The following is a 21,395-nucleotide window of genomic DNA, read 5'->3' as shown; positions in this document are numbered from 1 at the left end:
TAAAGGTCTTTTTTATAGCACCTTGCAGTTTGTGGTGCAATAATATGGGGATTTCTCAACTTGACTGGTGATATAAATAAAGTATGTAGTATCTTATACTAAACACAGATATTGAATCAGTTATGTACAGCAGCAGTTCAGGGACCAGGAGCACACAAACAAACAGCAGACCATAGAGAGGAACAAAGAGTAGGAAAACAGATGACGCACAGAGGAAAAGAGGAAGAGGCGCTTCTGCACCTGTGACATAGTGCATGACTTTCAAAACAAAGCTCTCATGCACTTCACTTTTTAACACAGCTAATATGAAGTCATGATGGATGTTTTGCTTCTTGTGTGATTATTGAATAAAATAATTTTGGGGTTAGAAGAAATGTTAATTTGCTGCAGCCCTACCACTCTATACCTTTAGCAGTAATAGTTATGCTATGAAGTACCTTTGCAGTACTGAATGTCACTCTGAGTTAGTGTTGCACTGGAGGTTAAAGGCTTTGCAAACACAATCTAAATATGGTTCTTCAAACAAAGGTTACAAAGATCTGGCATGGAGAGAAAAGCTAACCAAATAGCCAAACCCCTTTGCCTTCACATAATAGAGCAGTAGTTGTGGGGTAACAGAGTTTGCTCTTATTTTTACTTTGACAGCTTTTGCAAGTTTTTTGGACATGACGGCATTCAAGGTACTGTGACACTGTTACACTTTTATTTTTGTGTAAGTTTAGTGTAAGTGTGCTTAATCAGTTGCTTTAACTTTATTTAAAGGTTCTGTTTGCGCTTCTCCTGACTGCAGCAACAATTGACAGTCAGTCTTTTCATGGTGGCAAGTGCCCCAAGCCATCTGTTCAAGAAGACTTCAACGTTACAAAGGTATAATATTGAATTATTAGTGTTATTAATGACTACACTCTGCTGAACTTTGATTTCTAACCTGATACTGTGTGCAGTGTGTTCAGCTCTGTTTATTTTATGTTTTAGGTTAATTGGAGGTAGTTGTTTTACTGAAGGAAAACACTGTTACTGGTGGACTCTGTGTGGTCATAAAATAAGCAGAAAAGTTCTTCTTTCTTTAGTATATGGGTACCTGGTACGAAATTGAGAAGCTTCCAGCTGTGTTTGAAAGAGGAACATGCAACCAAGCTACATACAGTCTTCAGTCCGATGGAACAGTCAAAGTTCACAATGCGGAGCTCCTGTAAGGTTTCAGCTGTTCTTCTGCTTTGCAAAAAAAATCTTTTTTGGTCAAAAATGTGCCTATAACTAGGTGAAACTACTACTCTACCCTGCAAAGAAATAAATATTGATTGGTGTCACTCCTTGTGCTCTTGTCTGAATCACAGGTCTGATGGGACGATAAACTCAATTGAGGGAGTTGCCAAAGTTAAAGACCCATCTCAGCCTGCGGTTCTAAGTGTCAACTTCTTTAAAGGTACTTACATGGCTTGTATGTTTTACTGTCAAAATAAAATCAAAAGTACTTTCCACTGTACTTAAAAAAAAAAAAAAAACCCCATCTGTGTCTATATCCAGGTGTTGCAGATAGTCCCTACTGGGTGCTCTCCACAGATTATCAGTCCTATTCTTTGGTGTACTCCTGTTCTGACTTCTTTGGAGTTTTTAACATTGACTTTGCCTGGATCCTGGCCCGCACTCGTACGCTGACTGAGGATGTCATCAAACAGTTACATGAGAAGCTGACTGCTGCAGGTGTCAATGTAAATCGCCTTGAAGTCTCCAACCAGACTGCTTGTGATGTTATGGTTATGACCTGACCTGACATGACCTCTAAAAATTGAACTAAAAAACTACAAAGTGCTGATTACCTGTTTGAGCTATGATATAAATGTGTTGCGTAACACTGATAAAATGACAGAATATGATAAATAAAATGTAAACACTTAATAGAAGCTAAGCTACTCTTCGGTGCATGACTTTTTTTTGCATTCTGGCGAAGTTTATTCACTTTTTTGCACCTTTTCAGTATTAGCTTATTGTGCAAAGGTGTTTAATTTGACTAGAAACAGAATATCATCCATCTAACAGCATGAATGCAACTTTAAATACTGTCAAAATGGGATGCAGTGAAATATGTTTATTCACTTAGATTTTTTACTTTTACTTAGTGTGGCAAAATTATGACTGGCCAGAATGAATCCTATTTGTTTTTATTCATTTTTGGTTTTAGACTCTGAATTAAAGAGAGAATGTGGAGAAATGAAAAACCCGCCGCTGAAGGCTGTCAGAACCCCCCCCCCAAAAAACATATGTTTAGATATATATATGTGTGTGTGTATGTATGTTTTTGGCGTAATTTAGTGCTTGAGCACTGGAGGAAGTAATTGAAGTCTGACATTACCAAAATATCGTTACTCATTTATTTATTTATTCGGCCAGTTATTACTAACAAATCGTTCAAGGCGGGAGTGATGCTTTTATTTTGAAGAAGACAATCCGGTTTTTACGTAGCTGTATGCGTATAAAAAAGTGGGCGGTATCGCTTTAAGTAGCTACGCGCGGCTCGCTGAGTATCTGTCGACCTCTTTTTTTGGCATAGTAACTGTTTACCTGAGAAGACCTTTTTCAAAACCAGAAACATGTTCTTGCTCTTGCTGTGCGTTTTTCTTTCGTGTCTGCCATTTTATTTATCAGCCCAGACTGATAGACAAAACGAAAGACCCATAATAGGTAAGTTAATGCGTTATTAACACGATATTTACTACAACTGTTATCTAAGCTAACCTGCAGCCTTACACTTGGGAAGCATCGGGCGACAGTTACCGTAAACTTACCATAAGACAGTAAACTTTTTGCTGTTTCTGTATCACTCTGGAAAGTGCCAGCATTATAAGACAAAGACACATGTACGCTGTGTTTTTGTTCCAACAGGTGTACTGGCACAGGACGTTTATTTACCCCAGCCTAACGAAACAGCTTACATAGCTGCCTCCTATGTGAAGTTCCTGGAGTCAGCAGGAGCGAGAGTTGTACCTGTCATGTGAGCTGTTATCCTCTGCCGACATTACCTCTGCATGTTATTTGCATGTCATGCTTTTATAAGAGGAGAGGTTGCGTAATGGCGTGTTTCTAACCCAGTGTGTTTGCATTAAAGCTTGAACTTCTTGCTTTTGCAGGATAAACCAGACACTGGAGGAGTATAAGACACTGTTCAACTCAATCAATGGGTCAGTACGTCACAGTACATATACAGTTAGACAGTTGGAGCCCTGTTTGGTGGATTTAGGGCTTTTCACAAACAATAAAAGGTGTGATTGGATCTATACTGTAGGGAGGAGTAACTACAGAGGGATAAAGATGCTGAGTCATTGCATGAAAATATGGGAAAGCCTTGTTCAAGCTAGGTTAAGAAGACAGGTGACGATCAGTGAGCAGCAGTGTCCTGTGTTGATATATGGTTTATAGATGTTGGCACTAACAAAAAGACAATACGCTGAGCTGAGAACCAAGGATTTTCATTAGGAGTTTGATGTAAGGGTATGGTAGGGATAAGGTCAATTGGAGGCAGGTGATCTGCTGTGGTGAGCCCTAAAGGGAAGAGCTGAAAGATGGATGGATGGAAATAAATATTATAGAAATAATGGTTTGTCAGCCCCTACATTTGTAAACAGACTTTCAGTCCTTATCCATTCATTTAGATTAGATAGATGCATTTTAATACATTGTTGTTAGTATTACTAGTATTTTTTAATTGATCAGCACTGCCTGCATAATTGGTGCATCCACTTAAAAAAATATCTAATTTAAAACCACAACATATCAGATTTTATGGTATATTTATCTTATTTCATGTTTCTCATTTTCTCCTTTAATTTTGACTTTGAGTTTTCTTTGTTTACAGGATCCTTTACCCAGGCGGCGGTGTCAGCATCATCTCATCTGGCTATGAAAGGGCTGCTAAAATCTTTTATGAGCTCGCTATTGAGGTAAAAGTTCAAAATACTTTTAGCTGTTCATTGCTCATTATGCTGTATATTAATAAGCGTGGATCTGACAGCAGGTTGTTGGTGTTGCTGCTATAGCATCATATTATGTTGTTTGGAAGACTAAAATAATGATGGCTGGGGCGAGGCGGTGTGCTGGTTTGTTCAACACTAAACTGGTCAACAGACAAATACCTGCTTTGGATTTTAAATTGTGGTGTAAATATATTATTATAAGTTACGTAAATATTAAGATACTGTTTTTGCATCTGACTGAAAATCCGTAACATGCAGTCTGTAAAGGATTAAGAACAGATTATTGTTTTGGCTGTATGGTTTTATTTTATTTTTTCTTTACACATGGTCATACAAAGACATTTAGGAATGAGCACTGCAAACGTACATGAAGGCTTACTCGGGCAAGACACTATTAATAAAAATAATAATTATATTATAATTAAATATTATCACGACATACAATGACACTGCTAGAATCTGCGCAGATTCTGCTAGAATCTAATGAACAGTTCCTTGGTGCGATGCCATTGGTTTGTAGGTCAGGATTGTAAATGCTAAATCATGGAAGTATGATGAAGTGACAAAGTCCACATAAACGAATAAAATAAAGACTAAACCGAAATCAAAAGTAAAGATGGAAATATTTAAATTAATTAAGTTTAAAAAGAAAAAAAAAGCTTTGTGTTGGAAGCACACCAATATCTGTATTGCCTATCTGTGAGAAAGCCCTGAAATTGAACTTCTCCTATGTGCAGCCTTTTCACCCAAACTCCAGAGATGCTACATCATAAAAATGTGATTGATCAGTCTCAGTGACAGCCCTGGATCAACACTGATTATCATGTTTTAGGGCAACACCAACACTGTCATTACAAAGTGTCATAACAAAAAGTGTGAATGCTTTCAGGCAAACAAGCGTGGCGACTATTTTCCTGTGTGGGGTACCTGTCTCGGGTTTGAACAGCTGATGTATTTAACAAGCAAAAAGACTATACTGGCATATACCAATACGAGCGGCGTGGCATTGCCTCTGAACTTCACTAATGGTATGTTTTGTGTGACTAAACATTTTTCATTTTACTTATTCTCACTTGTGAAATGGTAGTAACCTGTTTTTCTTGGGGTGTTTTTTACAGCATTGCAGGCATAAAGTATAAACTGTGAAAGGAAAAGATTTATTTTCTTAACATGAATGAAACTAGATTTTAAGGATTCTTAAAACTGTTTTTTAGTGAATAATCTAAATATTATAGGTGACTGAAATAGTAAAGACTTTAAAAATCCATCTTTGTGTTTTAAACTTGATCAGTTTTCATGTCAAGCCTGTACCAACCACACATTATCTGAGGATCATATCTTTAGATTAACTACCTTATACAGCTAATGAAAGAGTGTTTATTTGTTTGTAAAATTGCTGATTAATCATTAAGGTATGCTCCCTTCCCAAAAGCTGAAGACAGCAGGATGTTTAAAGGCTTCCCTGCTCAGCTCATGAAAGATCTAGCCTCTGAGCCACTAACAGTTAACTCTCACAAATGGAGCTTGGGAATGTTGGTATGTCATTCATTTCTATTATGTGAGAAAAGACTAAGTCAACAGCTTGATGAAAAGGATCAGTTGCTTGAATGCAGTGTAACTAACCTGTCAAGTCTGTTGCTTTCAGACTTACAATACAAATGAGGAACTGAAGAAGTTTTACAAAGTTCTCTCTGTAAACACAGATGGAAATGTAGAGTTTGTGTCAACAGTGGAAGGTACTGAGTGTCTAATTCAGCATTATGTTACTAGGTTTTTAGCAAAATAGGAAACTGTTTTTATTTATATTTTTTCTTCTTTCTGTACCTCTTGGCAGCATATGACTATCCTATTTACGGGACACAGTGGCATCCAGAGAAAAATGCTTTTGAATGGACACGGCCTTCTATTCCCCATTCCCCATCGGCAGTCAAGACCACCTTCTATATGGCCGAATTCTTTGTCAATGAGGGTATGAAAGCATCATTTTTGCTTCCTTGTAGACTGGTCAGTAGCTGAAAATGCCAAGTGACTTGTGATGTGTAAATTTGGTATTTTCTCTCGCCACAGCCAGGAAGAACTTTCACAAATTTGAAACTGAGGAGGGGGAGAGCAAAGCGCTGATATACAACTACAATCCTGTTTACACTGGGACTAAAAGTGCCTTTGAGCAAACATATTTCTTCTGATGAATTTTAATTTAAGTGCCACTCCTATTCAGCAGCTAATTGGCTGCTTCAATCATGACTTGAAAATATTTACACATAATTTAACTTGTTTGATTTTATATTTGTGGTTCTGTGCATCTGTGTAAACTACAGCTGAACTTGAAATGGAAAGATTTATGCAGGCAACATAAATATTGATATAGTGCAGGATTTAAATGGATGTTGTGCTTTGTGGATACTGTAGCTGGGTTTACAGTTGTGTTGCTGTATTTTATTTCAACACTGTCGGGCTCAGGGCTCAGTTCCCCTCAAAATAGTGAAGAGTTAGCTCGTGAGTTGAGCATATAGAAAGTACTTAGATGTGATCTAATATGATAGCCTCTGATTAAAAACTGTAAATTATTTGACAGGTTAACCTAGCTTCTAGGTTGGAGCTGAAGTGCCTCAAGGATGTGTTTTATCTAATGATCAGCAGGTGGCCAAAAGAAATCAGATTGTATAAATGTTTCTTGTAAATTAGAACAAACAATAAAGCAGGACATGCTTTAGGGGGTGGCTACCTTCTGTTGAATACCTCCTCAATATATTAGTCTACTGTTTCCTCTGATTTTCATGCGCATTAAGTCTGGTTTCCAAAAACCAAGATGGTAAACTAACAAGCTCAAGCCTTCAGAATTATAGTCCACAAACCAATGAGCACTGTCCAGTGTTTATCCAGTCCGATGTCACTGGCCATTTCTGGGTGACAGTGCTTCTTCAGTTTCCAAAGCAAAAAAGCACTTAAGCAGCACTAACAGATGAAAATGGTCCAAATTCTTTGGCTACCATTAAGTATTATGCAAACTATGGGAAACCATGGCAGTATGCTAGTGACTAAAACAAGGTTTTTGCCGCAGCACCCTCTCTGACAGATTTCACAACCTGTGATGAACCAACTATGGATGCGCTGAATGACTACTCAGTCATGTCTCCAGGTGTTTATGTCTGCAACAGAGCATAAGCAAGTCTTAACCCTCCAGATCAGGGGTAGGGAACTCCAGGCCTCGAGAGCCGGTGTCCTGCAGGTTTTAGATGTGTCCTTGATCCAGCACAGCTGATTTAAATGGCTAAATTAACTCCTAAACACGTCTTGAAGCTCTCCAGAGGCCTGGTAATAAACTAATCATGTGATTCAGGTGTGTTGACCCAGGGTGATATCTAAAACCTGCAGGACACCGGCTCTCGAGGCCTGGAGTTCTCTACACCTGCTCCAGATGTAATGTCTGCTACCTCCTGACTAACTTGAGAGCTACTGTTAGCATAATGTAAACACATTAGTACAGGAAAAATATAGACTGAGGGTTAAGTTATTTTAAATAAAATAAATGTCAACTTCCCTCATTGGCAGAGATAAACTTCAGCCAGCAGAACACCTAAGATGACCCCGTGCACAACAGCACAAAACATACTGCTGTGCGGTTTGGACTAGTCCCTACATAAAATTCCTGATCCTAATCTTAATGTCCATGTTGACATCTTAGCACTGCTGTTATTCTTTTGTGAAGTGTCCAAACATTTGGGATAGTGCACATGAATGGTGCCAGTAAGAATCTGCAGAGGTCTAGGCTTGTTGCTGTTACATCATCACTTAACAAGAGGATAGTATGTTTTTGGTTCTGCTGTCCTCAAGTCGCCATAAACCCTAATATAGCTTAAAAATCCACAAAAAAGCATGTCACAAGATGCAACAATCCAAAAAATAAGAAGATAAAAACAACGAAGTCTGATAAAATATCAGTTTTTATTCTAACATTTACCTTCATGCCACAGTCTGCCATTAATGTCCTTCTATGCTTTGGATAACAAAGTTGAGCATCTGGGGGAAAAAAGTCCTCAACAGCCATCAAGAAAGTTTTTTGTTGTCATTGGCAACAAATAAAGTCCACTTTCAACTTAATTCAAGGACAGCAACAGGAGAACAGAAATGAATAGTCAAATGTAACTTCCAAAATGCTTTATGCATAAATAACACTCAGGTAATACTTTTTTCTTTTCTTTCTTTCTTTTTTTTGTTTTATGTTTTTTAGAATAAAATGATATTTGAATAACATTTACACATCAAGCTGACGAGACTGGGATCTCAATCACAATACTACTGGAAATGTAACTTATGCAATCCAGTAAGGAACATTCAAGATGTCAAAAATTACCATGTTGAACTCAGCTATCAGGGATAGTGCTGCAAATTACCTCATAACATGCACTGAAGCGTAACACAAGTGGCCATTCAAAAAACAAAACAATAAATAAATAAATAAAAGATGTTAAATTAAAATTGTGCCTCAAGGAGTCATTATTTTGGGTGATATGCCAAGATGATTTTTCTCTCTTATGTAAATGCATAATTTTTCAGGATACGGGGTCCCTTTGGCTTCTCATGACACTTTTGCTCAGTGTATTTGCTGATGTACACTAGGACGACTTTTCACTTTCACTATTGCACTTTCCATCATTTTCTTCACCTACCACTCACATACTTATTATAAGCAATTGTGCATGCAGATTATGTACATTTTAGCTTTGTCATGGTGTCAGTGGGTATATTTTCTGAAATGATTTGTCTGTTTAAAAAAGAAAAAGCCAATTTGCTGCAATTAGTTCAATTTCAAGCTGCAAGTAGAAAACAATTTTAATATTCCCAAGGCATTGAGGGGAATACACTTACTATGAGTTTATCAGAAGATTGATAATACTCACGTATCTGTTAAATATGAAACGACAGCTAGCTTAAGGTTAATGTAGCGTAAAGATTTGAAGCAGAGAAATATGTACAGCTAGCCTGTTTCTATCAAAAAGGTTTCAAAATGAATATACTAGCATCTCTGGTGACTCTAGGAAGTCCTTGCTCCTGGCCAGGATACAGTCCACACTGCCATAACCTACTATAGTGTACATCATAGGCTAGCTAACAGGGGCTGACCCAGAAACAGGCAGGCTGCCCAGGATAGTGGTTTCCCAGAGCTCCCAGTCTTTGCGCTAGGCTTAGCTAAGTAGATACTTGTAGCTTCATATTTAACAGTCAGAAGTGGTACCAATCTTGCCAACATGTTAAACTATTCCCTAAAAATCCAGTCTAGAAATGCAACCTCACAGCTGGATGTTTTTTGACAAAGTAAGGCACAGTGACTAAAACAAGTTAATGCTTTTTTTTGTTTTTGTTTTCAACATTTGAATAACCGCGAGCGTCACAATAAAACTGTGTCAGATAAATAAAGGTATTTTTTTCTCTTTGAATAGTTTTCAAAACAGGGAATTCTGTCAGCATCACAGAAATACGTAAAATGAAATTTACAAGATAAAATTAACATCAGGGCAAACATGAGTACCAAAAGAAAAACATGTTATAGCTGGATGAATGCTTGTGTGCTATTTTACATACTGTAAGAACAACAGACACAATCACAGTCCAACATGAAAAGTTCTTCACAACTTTAAAAATAGTAACATTTCCTGTATCCCCACTATTCCAGACACCCATTTATGACCAATGCCAGTTAGCGTTTTTCACCAGGGGTCTGATTTTCATTAATATACAAGCCCACAAGTTATGTGCTATAAAGTTTTCCTTCTCCTCACAGCTTTAAGTCTGTGTGAGAGCTGATGCGTTCTCTCCACTGCTTTTGAGGAGCTGGTCCTTCCCTGTGGTGGAGAAGACTGCTTCCCGTCAGTATTTTCCCAGACTTCATATCAGGTCATCAGTCTTTACTGGCTCTCACGAGCCTTTTAGATTCCAACTCGGGGCAGGAGGGAAGGGAGTAAGAATGGGTGGAGGGGCAAATGTGTTGTCTGCTGGAAAAAGGCAGTCTCAGGTGTAGTGTGTGGACACAGGGAGGAAAACGATGGACCAAAGACAAATGAGAGTTGCATACTGTGGACACCAGGGACAGAATGGAGGGAGGTAGATGACCAGATGGGTTGGGAGGATCTGGGGCACAGGAGGGGCCCTATGAGGCCAGTCTAACCCTCGTCTTCAATCTCTTCTTCCAGAGCCTCCTCAAACACTATTTCTGGTAGCCTGAAGCACTCCTCAAAGAAGTTCACCAAGGACTGACTGAGATGCTGCCTCGTTGCTTCACTGTGGATGAAGTGGCCCTCATCTGGGTAGATCTTAAACACAAAGAAGGAGGGAAGAACATCACTTGAATTAAGTGTTTAGTAATTTTTTATTTTTTTAAATTTAGCCAAAATTAATTACAAAATCATTTACTGAACTTCTAGGGCACTAGAATTCATGCTAGTCATGCTACTAATATGATTACTGAATGGTATATCTGAAGAAACTGGATACAAAATACATTTTTGGTCTTTAAAAATCTTTTTCTGATGCTGATGAAATACACTTCAGAAGTGTGCAGGGTGGCGCAGTGGTTAGCGTTGCTGCCTCACTCTGTGGAGTTTGTTCTTCGATTGCAGTGGTTTCCTCGTGCGTTATGTTAAGATTAATAGGCCATGGGCATGGATGTGAGCTTAAATCATTGTTTGGTGGACTGATAACCTGTGCTGGGTGCACCCTGCCTCTTCCCCGCTCTAAGGAGGGATAGGCTCCAGCAACTAAGAAAATGGATTAGTTTATTTAAGGTGTATGCTTAGAAAGATGTGACTCTTTCTAGACTCAGTTGACAAAAACAGTAGTTTTTTTACAATCCGTTTTACCCAATAACACAAACTAACCGACCAATCAAGGCTACAAAGCTCTGTGTTTTGTGAGGTAAATTGGTCTTTCTGTCAATAGAGTCTGCTTCACCTCCTCGCCAGACAGAGCCGTCTAAATATAGTGCACACCTACAAGAAAACACAACAAAGCTGATTTATCTCAGGTAGCTAAAATCAGTTTTCATGCTAACAGCATTACTTTGTTTAGTTTCTCTGCTGGTTGGCTGCCAGCTATCATTTTACATGGACTGTGGATCAGAACCTCACACAATCAATTGAATTCAGTTTTATTTTTATAGCGCCAAATCACAATATCAGTTGCCTCAAAGCACTTTTTATTATAAGGTATTGACCCCACAATAATACCATCCTGGCTAAGTGAAAACAACAGTTTACACCAGGGGTGTCAAACACAAGGCCCGGGCCCAAAATCCAGCCCACTGGATGACTTTGGAAAATGTGAAGGAGGGCATAAATTTTGAACCTTTAATTGTATTTTAATACGTTTAAGCGTTTTCCTGCATATAAAGACCTCCCCTATGACAATTTATACTATAGCAGAGTAATTAAGTAATAGATAAATTAATAACATTAATAACAACTCTTTCTTAATGATGTAGAAAAACTGAAAAATGTTGTTGAAATTTCAGATTTTTTTACATTTAGGGATCTCAGGGATTAAATGTGTAGTTGAACTGTTATCACTAACAGACAAGGCAGTTTCACTGGTCTGGCCCACTTACGATTAGATACCTGTTCAGCTGCATGTCAACGCAAATACCTAATAACGTGACAGCAGTTCAGTGCACTTAGGGATGCAGACATGCTCCAAATAAGCAATGGAATAGGGAAGAAAGATGATTTTAGTAACCTTGAATGTATTGTTGGTGCCAGTAAGACTGGTCCGATTATTTTAGAAACTGCCGCTCTACCAGGACCATTTCTATGGTTTAAAGAGACTAGTTGGAAAAGTGAGTGGTAGATCTTTGAGTGAAAATGCCTTGTTGATGTTAGAGGAGAATTGCTAATCCACTTTGAGCTGATAGGAAGGCAATAGTAACTCAATTAACCATTTGATTATAACCAAGGTATACAGAAAAGCATCTCTTAATGCGCAACACATCCAACCTAGAGCAGCTAAAGACCACACCAAGTGTTCAAAACATGAAGGTTTCAGTCCTCCTGTTGCAACACTGGGATGGCATATACAGGGTGTTATCAAAAGAATAATCCGATTATAAAAGGCTATACCTTTGAAAGTAATGTACATAGAAGCTTGGTGTAAATTTTTAAATACATGGCTGAATATAAAGTTTTACATACAAAACTTACAATGTTCACAAGTGCTCAATATGTCGCCCTCCACACGCATGGCATATGTCCATACGATAGTTAAACTTGTCCCAAATTTTTGGGAGCATGTTTGGGCTCACTGTAACCACTGCTACCTACCAGCAACTATGTGAAACTCATGAATCCCTTCTTTCTAACAGTACGTGTTTCGTGTGTTACCGGTGTAGGGCTGCAGAATTAAAGCACTTTGAAATTGGATGATTCTTTTTGATATACCCTGTACAATATACACTGGCACAAATTACATGAAAGCATGGATCCTGCCTTGTATCCATGGTTCAGGGTGTTGCAGTTGTGTAATGTATGGAGGATATTTTTTTGTCACAGTTTGAGCTCCTTAGTACCGACTGAGTATTGTTTAAATGTCATAGTCTACCTTTATGATGACAGTGTACCCATCTTCTAATAGCTGTCTAATAGCAGCCAATTAACACGTCATTTCGCAAAGCTCAAATCATCTCAAACTGGTTTCTTGAACACGAGAGTAAGTTCGCGTTACTCAAATTTCAGCTGTGGTGGAATGTGATGTTCACATCACTGATATGCAGCCACCAAATCTGCAGCAACTGTGTGATGCTATCATGTCAATATGGACCAAAATATCTGAGGAATGTTTCCAGCTCATCTTTGAATCTGTACCAGACGAATTAAGATAGTTCTGAAGGCAAAAGAGGTTCCAACCTGGTACTATCACATTGTAGCTTATAAAATATCTAGTAAGTGTATATTACCAGAGCTCAAAGTGTTTTTCAACCGACAGTAACTAAGTGATAGTGTTTATTTGAACCCATCATAAACTACTAGAGGCCTAATATTAATACTGTGCACACTAATGTGTCTGTTGGTCAGTAATAAGCTTTGATGAACATTCGCCAGCAGAGCATTGTGTTATAAAGGGATTAGTCCTGGTGTTAATGCAGGATGCCCAAGGAGGTCTTATAATCTCATTATGTGTGAGGCAGACATTGTGAAGGGCTAATCCTCTGCCTGCTGTGAGACCACCACTGGGATCACAAAGCTCCCAGAGGTTGGACTGAACAGAGAAAAGAAAGACTGCATACCTGTAGGGTGTAGTTGGCCTTTTCACTGATGAGCTGGGCAATGAATTTCGCTGTATGTTGAAAGTGGACTTTTTCTAAAGGAACCAAATGAGACAGATTATTGTTTTGTTTTTGTTTTTTTTACATATTTAGTTATGAAGATGATTATAATTCCTGACCTACCGTCAGCTGTAGGATGGATAATCAGAAACTTCTTATCCATAAACTGAGATGCTCTGTGGGCTAAATTTGCCATCTAAAAAACACATTTCAGCAGATTATTTTGATAATTATTAAAACTGAAAGAAAATGAAAAAAAAAGTAATAAAATCTTACCGTGTATGCTCTTGTGTCAGGTTTGGGCAGTCCAAGGTATCTCTCAGAAAATGCAGAAGCTAGAGGGGAAAAATGGGCTTTGGTTAACTTTTATTTGCTTTGTTAAAATAAAATAAAATCTTTCTATTAATCACTCTTTGTTTGAGGGTGTTTTTTTTATCCCCATGTCTAAATATATTCAGCCATCTACATATTCCTTAGTTTTGAGGCTGTTACAGCCATCTTCATTTGCAATTCCGCAATTCCAGTGTCATGGCACGTCTCTCACCGCCTCTGGCAGAGCGAGAGAAATCAAATAGATGGGAAATCAGTCACACCGCAACGCCCAGCTCCTCCTTAATTTGCACTTTCCTGACTCGGTGCGCCTCCAGCTACAACAGCACCGCGTCTCGTTCCCTGTTCCCTGCGTCTCTCGCACTGTCACTCCCTCGGTGCACAGCAGTTCTGCATTTCACACATTTTATTCCTCGGGTAGCCGAGGTGAGGCTGGTGTTGTTAACTTCGTCTGGCGCTGATGTGATTGAGTTCTAGGTTTGTCTGCACCATCATACTCATGAGTGCCTACTTGCGTGACGCAGTCCCTGAAAAGATATCCCCGCTGTGGGGTTAAAGGTGCTAGATTTGCAATCTGTCTTCCCTTTTCCTCTGAATATTCTGTCAGTGCTGCCTGAGCCTGACTGATTATGTAGGGTTACTGCATTTGTTTAGTACATGTAGCGGAGACTGTGGTGATTTTTCAAATGCAAAAAGCTGCAAACAAACACAGCTTACCATACAATTCAAAATCTGTGATGGGTGAGAGGACAGCGCCGCATTTTACAGGAGATTCCTCACCGCTGACCAACAGGCTGGTCACATAGCCTCCATACACCTGAAGTACAACAACTGCATGTTAACACAGAGATCCTCGAGTGTAGAATGGACTATTTTGGTCAATCTTTGGACCCAGAATGCACATATTGACACTATTCTTACCTTTCCAAATGCTCCAACTCTGTTTTTGTCAACATAGGGCTCCTTTAGAATAAAACTGTCAAAGATAAAGATTGGTTCAGTTTGACTTTTAGAAAAACTGTCTCACAGTAGCAGCTGTAGCTCTAACCTACAAGATGTTTTAGCAGCTGTTTGCAATAAACGATCCACTATACTATATTAAATTCACAGTGTTTGTTTAACACTTGCGCATTAAATGCACGTTTTCAGTTCTGCCAGACCAGCTGCTATCAGTGTGTGTGCAAAATATATTTTCACAGTAGTAACTATAGAAGAATTTACAGATGATAATGTAAATTTATTTGTGTGTATGTGTGTGTGAATAAATGTGGATTTAAGATCTGGCAGATGACTTCTGCAAATTACACAGTTTAATGTGTTTTTCTCAATAAAGCAGCACGACTTTATCTACATACTTAAGTGCATCCTTCTGATCCTGCTCCTCAAACACGCCCAGTTTCTTCTGGATCCGATGCAGCAGGTTGGTGCCCTGGAAGCCGCTGCCTCGCCCGTCACAACGCAGCACGATGGCGCCAAAGCTGCTCACCAGCACCGTGGCCCAATCCAAATGAAACTGCTCTGACACCATCTGGCCACCAGGTGTCCCATCACTGCAACACAAGCAGAGCAGTGAAATGAAATCGAGGCTACTACAAGTGATGTGATCCTTATTTCAGTCCCACGTTTGTGTCCATGTGGAAATAAAGTGCATAACCTTATGTCCCAATTTTCTGCAGTCTATTTTTAAATTAAACATTTGAGCTACACTGCGCAAGAAAAGCAACAGCAGATGAACAGAAAACAGAGAAAAATGGGGACATGGAATAGATAAACTTACTCAAAATCAATGGCATGCCTGCTAAATGGTGTAAGAGTTTCAACTGCAAGTTATGACTGAGATGAAGAAGGTGAAATAATTCCTAATGATTTAAACTTGTAATAAATCATTTTTATAGGTATGAATGACGATACAATAAATTATAGTAGTGTGTTTTTTCCTAAAACAGTGAGAAACCTAGATCTGACCTGGAGAATAAAATATAGTTCAAGGCTGGAAGAAAGGAGTGGAGTGTGGTGGAGAGGAGGTTCAGTTTGTCACAGTGTAATTATTATCCAGCAGGTGTCAGGGACAAAGAAATTTATCTGCTTGGCATGTTTGCATTGATACGGACTCATATAACTTGGAGTGGAGACTGCATTGCTAATAGGCACACACTTTTGTTGATACATACACAAGCAGGAGCAGAGGGTAGTGTGACGTTTCCACAAAGCCAGCTGGTTTCAGGATCTGCATCGACAAGGCTGCAAATTCAAGTCAAACAACTGTTACACAAAAGCAACTAAGCCCTCTTTCACAGACACAAAACATAACAGTAGCCTGGATCTTAAAGATGGACATAACCCCTGGTTCTGTGCACTAAATTTTGTGTTAGTGCCACAGTTTTTGATTGCGAAATTAAGTCAAATTGTATGAATGTCTATGAGAAAATGCCTTAATTTATTATCTTTTTGGAGGTAATAAACTTTATGGCTTCAGTTGCTAGCTTAGCGTATGTTCAAAGTAAGCTGGATCATGACTGTAGCACAGAAAACAACCCATTTTATATGCTTAAGAACCACAGATAGTATAAATTATGGACACAGCTACTGTGACATCACCTGTTGGCTTCTGAAGGCCAGTTTTAAGCCTTGAGATGAGCATTTACATGGCTTGCTGAAAAATTGATGTGACAAAGAAGAATGGGTCTGACTCTCAAACCGCTTGCTCATTTGGTAAGAACTTGTGATTAACAATGAAGAGGAAAATGGCACAGATAATCCTTTTTGAAACATGATACGGTCGAGATTTACGAAAAAAGTGTGACCGAAAATGAGTGACTAAAACCACATACTTGGCAAGAAACTGTTCATAGAGGGCAAGTCCAAGGCTATTTTCCCATTCACTTCTATAGGAATATTTCCCCAGAGTTATTATTTTCCATTTAGAGTGAGCCCTGTGCTGGATTAGGGCACAGTGCCAGAAAACTTTGGGCCCAGATTTTAATCCCATGGGGCGTTAAACAAATATTAAAGCGGGGTTTTAGAGCTCACGTAACTTATTGACAAGTTGCTACCATATGAGCATTCAGTGTCGTCTGGTTCTCAGGCAGACCTGCCCCTTATTCCTTACATCTGGCTTCAAAACATGAAGACAGCCATCATGGTGGCTATGTCCATCTTTTACATACAGTCTACAAATAAAATATATTTCAAACTTTATGGGTTTGTTATCAGGAATCAGTTAATTGTTTTGATTGTCAAACATCTTCTTTGGCTCAGTTTACCTCAGCTCTGTGCCATTTTTTTAATCTAAAAAGAAGTGAAATAAGCTCTGTAGGACTCCATCATTAGCATTACATTCCTAATAATATGCCATTATACAGTAAGAGTCTGGTGGTCTGATACATACTGTAGTCGTCCATGTTGATCTCCTTGTACTCCACTATGGGCATCTGCATGGACTCCAAGGTCAGCCTCACTTTCTCATTGCTCTCCAGTTTATAGACTTCTACAATACCTGGAGAGAGTATGTGAGATAACAGTTTACAGTATTTTTGTCAGGCAGCTCATGTTTCAAATGACGGATTTGTTACAGCAGCAGGATACAGAGTAATCTCCTTACAGGTGTGCTACATGAAAAATTTAGAGGCGATAAGAAAAAGCCCTTCCTATGAAACCTACACATAGATGTTGTAGAGGAGTTGTAAAAGCAGGCAGCAAATCAAGACGGCCAAATTGGAAGAGTATGAGATGAGAAGACTTCATACACTAATTCTAGTGCGACCTCGTCTCTACCACTGCTTACAGCAGGACATTAGAAAGACCTACAGGTCACTTAGAAAGACATGCCTTTAAATGCAGCATACTGAGTGGCAGGTAAAAAATGGATTGCACTTACAAAAATGCTGTTGTGGAGGTGAATACATCGAATAATATATGGTAATGAAATTTACAGAGTTGCTTTTTAACATATTCAGGACGGGGAGATCTCATTACTTAAAGATGACAAAGACTGGCACACACATACACACTGTAGTAATCAAATAACAGTATGCTGATAGTGCTTTTGGGCAGGTTATAATCTAATGAGGACATCCATTGTGAGGAGTAATGTCATTACTGCTGTCATGCCACACTTGGCCTGTAGACAAACAGTGACTCAGTGCAAAGGTGATCACTTTGCACTACACTGCAAACACTTCTGCCCCCTTTTGACAAGGTCAGGTTAAATGTAGCAAATATGGTAATGTAGAGAAGGTCATTTGTACTGTTTCATTCCATTCAGGCTTGTAAATATTCATTTGTGCCAAAAGGTAGCTTCCAAGGCTGAAAGAGGAAGCAGGAGCGCCAAAACTGGAGTTCTTTATAAGGCCACAGGTTGCTTTGGTGCCATTTAGACTATTTTTAAAGTAACCATTTCTTATAATGTGGCGTGCTGGTTGGCATATGTTCTTTGTTCACACTGCACTTTTCACTCCATGGCAGTCATAATGCCAAAGAAAAAGAAGAAAAAAAACGGCCATAATATTTGTTAGATAATTCCATTAAATTAAATGGTAAATGGCCTGTATTTGTATAGCGCTTTACTAGTCCCTAAGGACCCCAAAGCGCTTTACACAACCAGTCATCCACCCATTCACACACTGGTGATGGCAAGCTACATTGTAGCCACAGCCACCCTGGGGCGCACTGACAGAGGCGAGGCTGCCGGACACTGGCGCCACCGGGCCCTCTGACCACCACCAGTAGGCAACGGGTGAAGTGTCTTGCCCAAGGACACAACGACCGAGACTGTCCAAGCCGGGGCTCGAACCGGCAACCTTCCGCTTACAAGGCGAACTCCCAACTCTTGGTCGTGGCTCAAGAGTTGGGAGATCAAATTACTCCAAAAGGTATCAATAGTACACAGAAATTAATGAAATCCACTCTAATGACTCGAGGCTTAGCAGATACTGACACTTACAGGTGGTTTAAGGGGGAAACTATTAACACCAAGTCCATCTTTAGTACCTGACTGTAAACATACTTTTTAACGTTGTAAATTTGGACATTTTAACATGAGACACTATGGGCAATGACTTGCTTCTGGAGCCAGCCACTAGAGGAAATACACTTCTTGACATGGAGATCTGCTACTTGGTTGAAATACTTACTTTCTCTGTCTTGTGTCTCACTTTCTGTGTCTCTCTGTGTCTTGTAAACAGCCACAAATGGGATGTCCGGCCCTAAAAAGAAGATCAGAGTTCAAATACTATGTATCTATATATTTGACCATGACATCTGGAAACTCTGACTTACTATGAACTGTTTAAAAAAATGTTTTTCTTTTTAAATCACCATAATATTAATACATAGGTTGCTGTATTTGCTATTTGTTTATAGCAAGGGAAAAGTGTATGTTTCTTAACAAATGCACACTGATGCCACAGTGTCCTTCAGTGAATGCACAAAAAGAAAAAAACAAAACAAAACCCTGAAAGATACCAGATCATTTGTCTGACAGACAAAGAAGCACATCTTTGCTTATTCAATTTATGTAATGCAATAGCTCTAATAGCTTTTCCATATCTAGGCCACAACCAGAGGCAAAGCCCTAAAACCTCAGACTGCAGGGAGGAGGGGCAGCAAATGAAGTGATTGATGCACTTAGCAAATTGAGAATAAAATAGAGGAACACTGTGGTTGTATTTGTCGAAGAGCAAACCAGTGGCTCTCTCCCTGGCTCCTTTTTCTCTCCCTTGCACTCCCTTTCCTCTTGATTATGATATTATAATCTCATCATATGAGATCACAGGCAGGCTGTGAAGGAGAGAACTGCATTACAAATACATGAGGTACAAGATTATTGACTGTCAGAGACTTTTTAAGGTTGAGCACAAAGGATGTGATTGCATTTTGGTCAGTTCAAGTCTGATCTTAGATCAGTGGTGATCAGTTAGCAAGTATTGACACTGAAGTGTTACATCAGTGATTAAATATTGAGGCTACAGGCTTCAAGTCAGACTGAGACACAGTTTCTGTTGCGGCATGACAACAGTGCTGTGACATTTTGATATTTCTCTGATCACCAGGAGAAGATTGTCTCTTCTTTTGATATTTTAGTAACCAGCACTGAATAAATGGATCAAAGGTAGGAGAAGTGCAATGATATGGGATCTCTTTTTTTTATTGGTGAAAGAAGCTTTTGACATTATGACAAGTAAAGTCATCCGAGCACAGACTCTGTTTTTGCCACAGTGCTGTCACTTTTCGGTGAACTACCTACCAGCAACACAACAGAAATATGAAATCATTTTAGCAACATCATCTCACCAAAAGAAAATTGGTAGAAAGATTTTTACTACAGTGTAATTTCTAAGTACTGTACTGTATGTTTTATTTATACTTCAACTCATTTCAAAGACTTTGCTATACTTTGGAGCTATAGTTGCTCACATTTACATGCAAAACATATGATTAGTATATAAAGTATCATTACAGGTTTTAATATCTTACACGCACTGTATACATGTTACTGTACATCAATGAAAAAGAGGAAGTAATACAAGAGCACTATTGCACAACTCCCCCTAAAGGGCAAGGGCTATACTAAAATGCTGATATTTTATGCTGATGTCATTGATTTTCAATAATGACATCTCCATCGTGACATCATCGTTTTCACAGATCATTTGTGTGGTCCAGTATTGGAAATCTAGTGTGATATATTAATCCTTTGTGTGTCATTGTGAAGTCATATACTGTTGTACTGAAAAAATATTTTAAAGAGCTCAGAGAAAGTGCTTACGTCCCACAATGATTTGAAGTTTGGAGATGATCCAGTGGAAGCTAAAGGTTTTTCCTAATCCATGTGACTGTGACCTTTGACCTGTTAGCATTATATACTAAAATGGTGCGTTTTATCGTCTTTACCCGTATGACTGGAGCAGAAATCTTTGGCTTCTATAAGCTGTAAAAATATACATAAATACATGAAATTATATTTTTTATAATATATTATATATATTATGTTTATATCATAATTTTGTATGTGATGTAACGTTATAGGCCATCAAATTGAAAAAATTAAAAATGCCCATACAGCTTTCTCCATGCCCTTTCATATCATATATTATTTGATTTATCATATTACAAAAACTGATCTTGGAGATTTTTCACATTTGGTGTGACCCTGATTTCACCAAAATTAAATCAGCTTATCGACATTTACCATCAAACAAAATTTGAAAATGATATCTTTAAACCTGTGGACCCTGGACTGCTAACAAACAGACAATCAAACAGAACCAATTACATACTCCTTCAGGGGGAGAATAAAACAGACAGATGTTGAAGCTTAATAAAAGCATTACTTAAATGTGCATTAAAGTACACCAAGCTACAGATTACTGAGAGAAACCACTTTGAACCAACATCCACACCTTTAGCAATGGCTACAAAAGCGATCCCTTTTATTTGATTAAATTATTACAGTAAGTCAAAGGACACACACGACCAGCAGTGTTGGATGTGTATTCTCTTAAGTGCAGCTAATTTATTATCATATAAACTTCAAAACAAACCAAATTTTAAAGCTTAACATTATGATACGATATGACATTTTATCTATCTGTACCCTCTGGCTTATACTCATCATGTGTAATACAAAAGGATATTATGTGGTTGCATTTTAACAGCCTGCACTTCTCTTTTGACTTCTTCTTTCTATAGCTCTTTACGGTTTTGAGGCTTTTAAATATTCATTTATTCTTTTAAAGGCTAATTTAACATCTGGCCAGAGGTCAACAGTTGAAAAATTACCCTGT

General features: G+C 38.5%; 3 protein-coding genes across 6 annotated transcripts in view; 2 read left to right on the top strand and 1 right to left on the bottom strand.

Moving 5' to 3' along the window:
- The first annotated feature begins 580 nt into the window (after positions 1-580).
- Positions 581-2,069, top strand: LOC116324441 (apolipoprotein D-like). Its single transcript, XM_031745032.2, has 5 exons — positions 581-680; positions 763-867; positions 1,071-1,192; positions 1,338-1,426; positions 1,528-2,069. The coding sequence occupies exons 1-5, from the start codon at positions 666-668 to the stop codon at positions 1,767-1,769; spliced, it is 573 nt and encodes a 190-aa protein (XP_031600892.1). The 5' UTR covers positions 581-665; the 3' UTR covers positions 1,770-2,069.
- Positions 2,070-2,473: 404 nt separating this feature from the next.
- On the top strand, positions 2,474-6,720 carry ggh (gamma-glutamyl hydrolase (conjugase, folylpolygammaglutamyl hydrolase)). Its single transcript, XM_031745047.2, has 9 exons — positions 2,474-2,682; positions 2,884-2,992; positions 3,129-3,179; positions 3,854-3,938; positions 4,861-4,999; positions 5,404-5,507; positions 5,617-5,707; positions 5,806-5,940; positions 6,039-6,720. Exons 1-9 carry the CDS (start codon positions 2,592-2,594, stop codon positions 6,155-6,157), a joined length of 924 nt encoding a protein of 307 aa, XP_031600907.1. The 5' UTR covers positions 2,474-2,591; the 3' UTR covers positions 6,158-6,720.
- A 1,653-nt stretch (positions 6,721-8,373) lies between these two features.
- LOC116324446 (dipeptidyl aminopeptidase-like protein 6) overlaps positions 8,374-21,395 on the bottom strand; it is a 261,572-nt gene continuing 248,550 nt past the window's right edge. For 3 of the 4 annotated variants that reach the window (XM_031745037.2, XM_039617140.1, XM_031745038.2), the window contains 10 exons: positions 18,744-18,815; positions 17,000-17,107; positions 15,783-15,852; positions 14,967-15,161; positions 14,533-14,587; positions 14,329-14,428; positions 13,558-13,616; positions 13,405-13,477; positions 13,243-13,316; positions 8,374-10,282 (listed from right to left, as the gene is read on the bottom strand). In XM_031745037.2, the coding sequence (XP_031600897.1) occupies positions 10,133-10,282; positions 13,243-13,316; positions 13,405-13,477; positions 13,558-13,616; positions 14,329-14,428; positions 14,533-14,587; positions 14,967-15,161; positions 15,783-15,852; positions 17,000-17,107; positions 18,744-18,815 (956 nt within the window). In that variant the 3' untranslated portion in view covers positions 8,374-10,132. Of the gene's footprint in view, positions 10,283-13,242; positions 13,317-13,340; positions 13,617-14,328; positions 14,429-14,532; positions 14,588-14,966; positions 15,162-15,782; positions 15,853-16,999; positions 17,108-18,743; positions 18,816-21,395 lie in introns of those variants that run through there. The other variant, XM_039617141.1, reaches the window with a different exon arrangement.

This window comes from Oreochromis aureus, linkage group 9 (genome assembly GCF_013358895.1).
Source record: "Oreochromis aureus strain Israel breed Guangdong linkage group 9, ZZ_aureus, whole genome shotgun sequence".
Lineage (NCBI taxonomy): Eukaryota > Metazoa > Chordata > Actinopteri > Cichliformes > Cichlidae > Oreochromis > Oreochromis aureus.
Note: the sequence above shows the minus strand (reverse complement) of the source record. Positions and strands in the feature narration are given on the sequence as shown.

Coding starts and splice junctions, on each gene's coding strand:
- ggh (XM_031745047.2), top strand. CDS start 2,592: ATGTTCTTGCTCTTGCTGTGCGTTTTTCTTTCGTGTCTGCCATTTTAT. Junction 3,180..3,853: donor CTGTTCAACTCAATCAATGG/GTCAGTACGTCA, acceptor CTTTGTTTACAG/GATCCTTTACCCAGGCGGCG. Junction 5,508..5,616: donor AATGGAGCTTGGGAATGTTG/GTATGTCATTCA, acceptor TGTTGCTTTCAG/ACTTACAATACAAATGAGGA.
- LOC116324441 (XM_031745032.2), top strand. Junction 868..1,070: donor AAGACTTCAACGTTACAAAG/GTATAATATTGA, acceptor TTCTTTCTTTAG/TATATGGGTACCTGGTACGA. Junction 1,193..1,337: donor GTTCACAATGCGGAGCTCCT/GTAAGGTTTCAG, acceptor TCTGAATCACAG/GTCTGATGGGACGATAAACT.